This window comes from Xenopus laevis, chromosome 3L (genome assembly GCF_017654675.1).
Source record: "Xenopus laevis strain J_2021 chromosome 3L, Xenopus_laevis_v10.1, whole genome shotgun sequence".
NCBI lineage: Eukaryota > Metazoa > Chordata > Amphibia > Anura > Pipidae > Xenopus > Xenopus laevis.
The window spans coordinates 141,019,510-141,028,821 of record NC_054375.1 but is presented as its reverse complement, the minus strand read 5'-3'; the positions used below and the strand labels follow the sequence as shown (position 1 = coordinate 141,028,821).

At 37.1% G+C, this 9,312-nt stretch overlaps 1 protein-coding gene across 1 annotated transcript; it reads left to right on the top strand.

The window, feature by feature from the left end:
* Positions 1 to 1,883: 1,883 nt before the first annotated feature.
* Positions 1,884 to 2,816, top strand: LOC121401277 (olfactory receptor 1G1-like). Its single transcript, XM_041585624.1, has one exon. The coding sequence runs from the start codon at positions 1,884 to 1,886 to the stop codon at positions 2,814 to 2,816; it is 933 nt and encodes a 310-aa protein (XP_041441558.1).
* The last annotated feature ends 6,496 nt before the right edge of the window (positions 2,817 to 9,312 follow it).

Genomic DNA, 9,312 nt, shown 5'->3' with positions numbered 1-9,312 from the left:
TTATATAAGTAATGAAGTGTAGAAACTATATCCAAGAACTACATGTAAACAAGGGGATATTGCATAAACTAAAATAAGTCTTACTTATCTCTACAGTGGGAGATATGGAAGTTCATCAGAAATGAGTATACATGGCACCTTGGTCATTTTGTGTGCGGCTCCTAGCTATTTGGTTTATGACAAGAAGTTGCTTAATAGCTTGGGGAGGTCAGCACTACTGTAGTCTAAAAGGAATTTGGAGAAATGACTTCAACACAAAGGCATTACTTGATTACTGACACTGGGCAGAAAGATGGGAAAGTATTTAAGCGCCTTATGTTGATCCATAATATAAGAACTCCATTTATATTAAAATGATGTCATACAAATAAATGTTAGTATGATTTAGGCAGTTGTCTTTTAAGATGATCTGAAATTGGTCAGGTGTGACGGGGCTCATTTATCAACACTGGGCAGATTTGCCCATGGGCAGTTACCCATAGCAGCCAATCAGTGAAAAGCTTTTTAAAGCCAACTTCAAGTAGAACAATGAATGCAGCAATTTGATTGGTTGCCATGGGTAACTGCCCATGGACAAATTTGCCCAGTGTGATAAATGACCGTGACTTTCCAATTCAGGAATTTAAATTGTTATCTCGTTTCCTGTCCGTAGCAGCTACTCACTGTCATGATGGAGGATAAAGAGGGAAACAATTTTAGATTTAAATTGTGGCGAATCACAAGATGAAGACAAATATTTAAAATAAAAAATAGATGAGTAGATAAATAGGGCAATAAAAAAGTTAATGGTGAACATCCTCTGTATGACTTGCAGAACCAAAAGAGCCTGATGGGGGAATGTAATAAAAGTAGGGATGCACTGAATCCACTATTTTGGATTCGGCCGAACCCCCGAATCCTTTGTGAAAGTTTTGGCCGAATACCGAACCCTAATTTGCATATGCAAATTAGGGGTGGGAAGGGGAAAACATTTTTACTTCCTTGTTTTGTGAAGAAAAGTCACGTGATTTCCCTCCCTAACCCTAATTTGTATATGCAAATTAGGATTCGGTTCGGCCAGGCAGAAAGATTCGGCCGAATCCGAATCCTGCTGAAAAAGGCCGAATCCTGGCCGCATCCCAAACCGAATCCTGGATTTGGTGCATCCCTAAATAAAAGTCGCAAAGAGCAAAACAATTTGCACAAATAAGAATAAAAATTTGCATTTCACAATGTAATACTCTTCCTTAAGCTGTTATTGCATTGCAAATTTTAATTGAGCATTGCCCACTTTTAAGAAGTGCTTAAAGGTGTAGTAATGTTCAGGAGAAAACAGAACTTTTTCAGTAAATTTTATTACATTGACTGGACACTGGTGCAAGCTCGAAAATCTGCAAACCTTCTTCCAGTGTTGGAAGTGGTGGCTAAACAGTTTCTGGGATTGCAAAAGCTTTATTAAATTCGCATATAGGAAAATGTATTCACACACAGGCATAACTTTTACATTGAGAATATTTTTTCCATTACCAACTTTTACTAAATTCCCCCATGAGTGTCTTAACTAGGACAAATCCCATTTAAATGTTAGCTACTCTACATATGTAATTCACTAATTCCTGCTCTAATGGTTCTTGAGCACACACAAGTAAATCATGTTAATCTGTATTTTTGGCAAAGCAATGACTGTTTTTTTACCAGAGATCAGCATCTGTAATTTACATTTCACCTTTTAAGTTATTCTGACAAAGTGGATTTCAGTCCCAAAAAACAATTGTGTATTTTTGGACTCAAATCCACCTTGTGTGTAGTGACAGAAGGACAGAGGGGGGGCTGCATGTGACATAAGCCCAAGACATCATGTAAATGTTAATTCTTTCATGTGATGCAGAATTATGAATTATGTAATGAATATCACTACGCCAATAAACTTCCATCTCCTAGCATTTTCCAAATCTGAAGAACACTATCATATTATTTTTATTGGGCTGTTACTGATGTACCTACTGGCATTAGTTGGAAACATGATGATTATTGTGCTTGTATGTCTGGTATCCCAGCTGCACACCCCCATGTACTTCTTTCTGTGCAACCTGGCATTCCAGGACATTATCTCTGTCTCTGCTTTCCTGCCAAAGCTGATGGCCATCACAATTACAGGGGACACCAGCATTTCTTTTTCCGACTGTATAACTCAGCTATTTCTCTTAATATTTTCTGCCTGTGCTGATTTTTTCCTGCTAGCCATCATGGCTTATGATCGCTATGTGGCTATTTGTGTCCCTCTACGTTATCACCTCATTATGAGCCCAAGGTTCTGCGTCCTGCTAGTGACAGCTTCTTGGATTATCTGTGCCACCAATGCAATGTGCTATTCTTTGTTTATATCTCATGTGTCATTCTGCAGGCTTTTTGATATCAATTATATATTTTGTGAATCCAAATACATGGTGGAGATTTCCTGCAGTGACACAACCCACATACAGACATTGGTAACAATTAATACACTCTTAGTAGGGATCCTTTCAATTGGGTTGATCTTAACATCCTATGTCTATATCATATATACCATCCTAAAGATAGAAACTTCAGCTGCAAGACTCAAGACTTTCTCTAACTGTTCTTCACACCTTACAGTTGTATTGCTCTTTGGTGGTTCCGGTACCAGTTTGTACATGAAGCCAAATTCAGAAAACTCTCAAGAAATTGACAAGATGCTTTCCCTGATGTACTTGGGTTTTATCCCAATGTTAAACCCTTTGGTCTACAGCCTCAGAAATAGACAAGTTCATTCTGCTGTAAAGACAGTACTTACCAAATATATATTAAATGCAATTTAAAATGACTTCAGCATGTCTCTGATGATGCTCCTGTTCTGTTGCTGCTCATGATCTCCCTGTTAAAACCTTCCTGTAGGTTGAGCTATCAATTGAATAGTTTCTATCCTCTTTAAGTAGAGTATTGAGTGTATGAATGGACCTTTCCACTAAAAACAGTTGTGATCACTCTGCCCCAATCGGCAATTATCATACATGAATAAGTTGAATTGTCATTGTCTAAAGTTCAAAACATGTCACTTTCATCATACTTTTAGGTAACCTGTGGCTCAGAAGGTTTCATCAAAATGTTTTGGAGGAGCTGAAAACAAGGGATAAAGCAATAAATCACCACAGGGTTTCATCAACATACTTCTGGATGCTGTTTTACTTCAAAGGGGGTGTACAAACAAATATAAAACTTTGCTCAGTTAAACTTTCATTTTATCTCAGTGGTTATTTGGAAATGCAATAAGGGAAGAAGAATTGGAGACTGTAATGGTATAAACAAAAAGGCTGGGGGCATGGAACAGGAAGAGAGAACGGGGTGATGTGGGTTAGTCTGTCTTCTACATTCCCCACCAAGGGGGCAAATTCACTATGCACCTAACGCTAGCGTCAATTCGGTAGCGTTGGGCTTTTTCGTTACTTCGCAAATTCATTAACGGACGCTGGCGTAACTTCGCTAGTGTAACTTCGCATCCTTATGCCTGGCGAATTTCTGCAACGTACGTAACTACGCAAATTCACTAACGCGCGCATTGTTCTGAACGCTACCTTTTACGCTAGACTTCCTTCGCCACCTCAGACCAGGCGAAGCGCAATAGAGTAGATAGGGATTGCTTCAAAAAAAGTTAAACATTTTTCTAAGTCCCAAAAAACGCTGGCGTTTTTTCTATATTATGGGTGATAGGCTAAAAAAGATCGAATTTTTTTTTGGGGCTCCCCTCCTTCCCCCCTACATTTCCTAACTCATGGCAACTTAACTATACAGTGGGCACATGTGTAGGGCAAAATAAACATTTTATGTGATGTTTTGAAGGTTTCCCAGGCATTTCTAGTGCTGATACGTATTCCTCCATTGAAATTTGAATTTGGCACTGTATGCAAATTAACCATCGCTAACGTAACTTTGCTTCACTTAGCGAATCAACGCTAGCGCAACTTCGCAACCTTACGCTAACCCAATGAGCCTTAGACTTATCTTAGGAGTATCCAATGATATTAATTGTTTCTGCTCCATCAAGAGCAAAATCTAAAATTTACCACTAATCAACCATTTCTCAAGATACGTATCATCTCTCTTTTGAGGACAATCGGGAGTATTTATTATAGAGATCAATGGCTTTGGGTTAGTGCTAATAAAAAGTAGTCATTATATATCAAGCTTCTATATTGCTTTTGTACACAGTATAGATGTAAAAAATGCCCATTAACGTTAACCTTTGCTTCTCTTATTGATTATAAGACCAGAAAATCATTCTGTTCATTATAACAGCATGTCAAATACATTTTACAGTCAGGAAAACCTGTTCAAATTTTTATTTTGTATTACTTTTTTTTTTAAAGCTCTTCAAGTTAAGTTTAGTTAGGCTTTAAACAAAAACAATCTGTACAGTATAAATGATACAAGAGCACAACGTTCTTTGTGCCCTTCAGGATCAGATGGGCTATAGGATCCTACAGGAACAGAAAATGAGGACTTTGAGAATCTATAATTTAGGAACATCATCAACTAAAAGCAACCCATTTTTAAAGCTAATCCTAAATACATTAACTAAGTGTGAAGAAATGTGTAGGTTTGCAAAAATAATTTTCTTGGCAAAGTCTTAGCAACTAGTCTACAATTTATATTATTGTGTGACCAAGGGTGCTGTTAAAGTTGAATGTGGAAAAAATAGAAAAAGAATGCTCTGTACATATACTGAATAATAAAAGGCTACATCCTTATACCACAATCCTATTTTGCCAGGTTCCGGTTCAATTCTGGTATTAGAGCCTTGGGAAATATAACAATATAAAGTAGCTGGAATGAGGTCCTGCCCTAATGAGATTGCATTCTATGGGGCAGATTTACTAAAGGGCGAGGTGGCAAACGCTGGTGACAATTCGCCAGCATTACAGCCCGCAGGGACTTTGCCGATTTACTAATGGGCGCAGGCGTCACTTCGCTAGTGAAAGAGATAGATGTTAGCGGTGATTCGCACTCTATAGCCAGGCGACTTTTCACTCTGGCGAATGGACGTTCTCCACAAATTCACCAAAATGCGGATTTTACTGAGTTTTACCTCTTTCACCAGACTTGCCTTCGCCAGCTCAGACCAGGAGAAGTGCAATGGAGTGCAAAGAATTTGCTCAATCCTCAGTTATTTACATCATATTTTGTGAGTGGAAAAACTTCTAAGTTCCAAAAATGCTGGGGTCTTTTCCTTTTTTCAGGGTGACAGGCTGCAAAAGTCCTAAAAGATAATTTTTTTAGGTGTAACCGGTTTCCCCCATACATTTTCTAACATATGGATCATTATTTTACAGTGGGCTCACATGATGGGCATTAAAACGACTCTAGTTTTTTTTAAGGTTCCCTGGACATGTCTAGTTATCAGTGTCAATGTAATGTATTAGATGGAACATGTAACAGAAAGAGGTCCATTCAACTTTAAATTTTCCGTCGTATGCAAATTAGCCTGATTGCAAGAATTTGCGCTAGGCAGAATTGAACACCAGCGCATCTTTGCCTTGATTTGCTCACATTGCCTGAGTTACGCTAGTGAAAATTCACCAGCGTCCGTCGACCAGGACGAAACTTCACATTTTAGTAAATTAGTGTTGTCCCAAGGAATTTTTGCCTGGCAAAGTGTTGCGATGGGTGCGGAGCCCTCGCTGGCGAATTTTCGACGCTTAGTAAATTTACCCCTATGAATTTAACCAATATGACTTTAATACTGGATCAGTAAGCTTTTAAAATAAAGACGTATGCACAGCAGAAAAGGTTTTACTATTGATTTTAACATATTACAGTTAATAACCCCAAAATGGAAAAGTAAATCTTAATTGTTAATGGATCATGAAAAAATTCAGGAATGTATATGTTCTATACTGTAGGTTGTTTTAGGCAAATTGTGCGGAATCACCTGTATGAACAAAGGGCAAGAGACCACATGTGACCATGCGGTGCCTGATGATATGGTGGCAGATTCCATTTAATGTGGCTTATACAGTATATCGTCTTAAATTATTAAAATACTCAGTGCCCAGAATAACATAACATTATTCTGAATACCTTAAAAAGTAAGCATTAAATGCCTTAGATTTTTGGAAAGTAATTATTATTATAATTAAACTAGCAGAATGTACTTTTCTGAACAATAACATACCGTTTTGACCGCAGTGTATTTATTTGTATGGGCAGAATTTTATATTCAGAGTCTTTGTAGGAAATAAAATAAACTCTTAGATTAATATTATTCACATAGCCTATAGTAATGAGTTCTTTGGGGATTTAATACTATTGTCTACAGGTTTTACAAACCTTTAAATACTCTGCTTCCAACTCTGTTGATGTTCTTCATGAGAATTTCGTTAATAGACTCAGGAGACCCTGGTAAGCAAATACTCTTCTGCTATCTTGCTGCATATTGTTCATGCAAAGGACATTGAATTTAATTTAACTTACATACCACTTTTTTAAAAAAAACTTAAGATGATATCTAAATTCCCTACCACTATCTTATCTACCCCTTCAACCTTCTTTAATATTCTACTACCGGTTTAACTTATTGTTACCAATAATGGTCAAATCTTTATTCAAATGTAATTTTCACTTTACCATGGACATTTTACAGATAAATATAAACAAAGGTTTCTCATAGTGCAGTTAACATACCACAGATTTATCTTTTCATGAATTAAAGGACAATGAACTCCCCATTGCGTGTTATCACTGTACCAAAACTTATTTTTATTTTTAAACTATGACATTCTATAATTTATTTCCAAAAGAAAATATTCTACCTCTATTTGGGAGCAGTCAAGGCAAACACAAGATACGTTTTGTAATTAACCTAGTATCACAACAATGTTGGTTTTGAATGGATAAAGAACCTATTCATGAATTTACTAGTTACTATAGTTCATTAAAAGAGTTATGATAATTTATCTGTTCTAAAACAAAATTCTTGTTTACAAACAACTTATTCTGTTGCCCCGCAATTCAAAAGGGGAGATATATCTCTGCCTTTGAAAAAAATAGTTACAAATGAAATAGAAAATGTAATGTGTAGTGATGGGCGAATTTATTTGCCTGGCACAAATTCGTCGTGATATTTCCGTGTTCTGCCACCAGAGAATAAATTCGCAAAATTGCAATGAAAATTCACAGGCATTTACTTTAATGCGCATCAAATGTCAATGATAATTCCAACACCGGCGTCAATTTTGATGCCTGCGAATTGATGCTGGTGGCAAAATTTGGGGATTTGCAAATTTCCTGGCGAAGCGAAACGAGACAAATTCACCCATCACTAGTAATGTGTTATGATATAGACACTGGGGCTCATTTATCAACACTGGGCAAATTTGCCCATGGGCTAGAGTCCTGCAGCGGGTGGGGTAAAAAAACCTGCAGGTTGCGGGTATAGACGCCAGTTGGCGGTTCTGTGGGTCACATGTCTTCTCAATAGCAATCTTTACTCCTTTTTTCTGACCCCGCCTAATTCCAATGATGTCACTTCTGGTTTACAATGACAGCACTTCCTGTTTTACTCCTTTTTTTCTGATCACTCCTACTTCCGAAGATGTCACTTCTGGTTTACAATGACAGCATTTCCTGGTTCTTGATGTGCTGGTTGCCGATAAGGTACTTGCGGGTCGAGTAGCGGGTCCAAACGGGTAAGAATGCGGGTTGTGGGTCCGGGTTGCGGGTAAAAAATGGACCCTCACAGGACTCTACCATGGGCGGTTTCCTAAAGCAACCAATCAGTGATTCGCTTTTTAAAGCCAACTGCAAGAAGAACAATGAATGCAGCAATCTCATTGGGTTACTGCCCATGGGCAAATTTGCCCAGTGTTGATAAATTACCCCAATGACACTTTTCTATATTTCTCAAACCTGTAAGCATGATATCTGGGGTAGAAATCTTTTAGAAGGGATTTTAAATATAATAACCTGTATTACATGATGAGAAAAGGTTATTCAGCTCCAGATTTTCCTTAAACTTCAAAGCAGTATCTGCATGATAAACCATGAGCTAAGCATCTCTCACTGAATAGAACCTGGCCCAGTACATTGGAATTTATTTCAAACCACAATATTTGTGTACAGCCATGGTTGTATGTATCCTTCTAACATCTTGCAAGACATATAAAACATTCTCTAAAATGGTGAGAAAAATCTATAGAAAAAATAGATTTCACACATTATGATTACATTCTGAGATTATTTAATCCAATAGGGAACAGGGGGGTTAAATGGTAAATGAGGTTCCAGGTTTAAAATTGAAAATTGCAAGGCTACATGTTTCATCAAAAGCAACATGAATGTTATTCAGTAAATGGAAGTGTCCTGGGGTCCCTATTAATTAAAAAAGGCTTGTCAATTAGTTTAGATAATAAACTTTGCAACCCTAGGCAATGTTTGCAGAATGTTACATTTTTCTTATGAACCCAAAGAGGCATTGACTTAAGAGATGACATAGCAATGTACCTTGACTGTAGAGTTTGATTTTGAGCACCAGCACATATGAAGTATATCCATGAGGATTGAACAATAAAGTTAATGTATTAAGAAAGCATTTCAAAATAGGTTTACCTTCTCTGGAGAGAAGGTGTTAGAGGCTAACACAAGTTTTTTCACTTTTTAGTAGAAAAAAATCTTTTTCTTCTCACCAAAATTAAAGAACCAATAACATCAATTTTTTAAAAAAATAAATAAAATAAACTTGTTAATATACAACGAAAAAAACACAAAGACAAATTAAATCGTTAAGTCTTTATTAAGTAATAATTTACCAAAACTCCGCTTGCGCTCCTCTTGAGAAAAGGCGACAGGCTGACGATCCATCATGCGGAGCGCAATTTCTCCTCCCTGGCTATCTCCTATAAGGAAGGCAGGGAGGAGAAATCGAGTGCCTCGCGATGGATTACTGGATCACCTTTTCTGAAGAGGAGCATACGAGGATTTTTGGTAAGTTATTTCTTAATAAAGACTTAGCGATTTCAAAGTTTAATTTGTCTTTGTGTTTTTTTCCCGTTCTATACTAATGAATTTAGAAAAAAAATATTGATGATACTGGTCCTTTAACCAAATACAAGAGGTCACATTTCAGACTAGATAAACTGCTTTTAAATTGGAGGTTTACCACAAGGCTGGTAAGATTGTGGAATGGTCTGGCAGGTGGTATCATGATGACCAATTCTTGTATGCCTTTAAGAGGAGCATACATATGGTCTTATGCAGGGCCCAGTGTTCCCTCTAATTTAATTTGGTCTGTGTGAGCCAAAAAATATTTTATGTGCAACATTT

Excerpts from the sequence above, each read along its gene's own strand:
- LOC121401277 (XM_041585624.1), top strand. The coding sequence starts at position 1,884 with ATGAATATCACTACGCCAATAAACTTCCATCTCCTAGCATTTTCCAAA.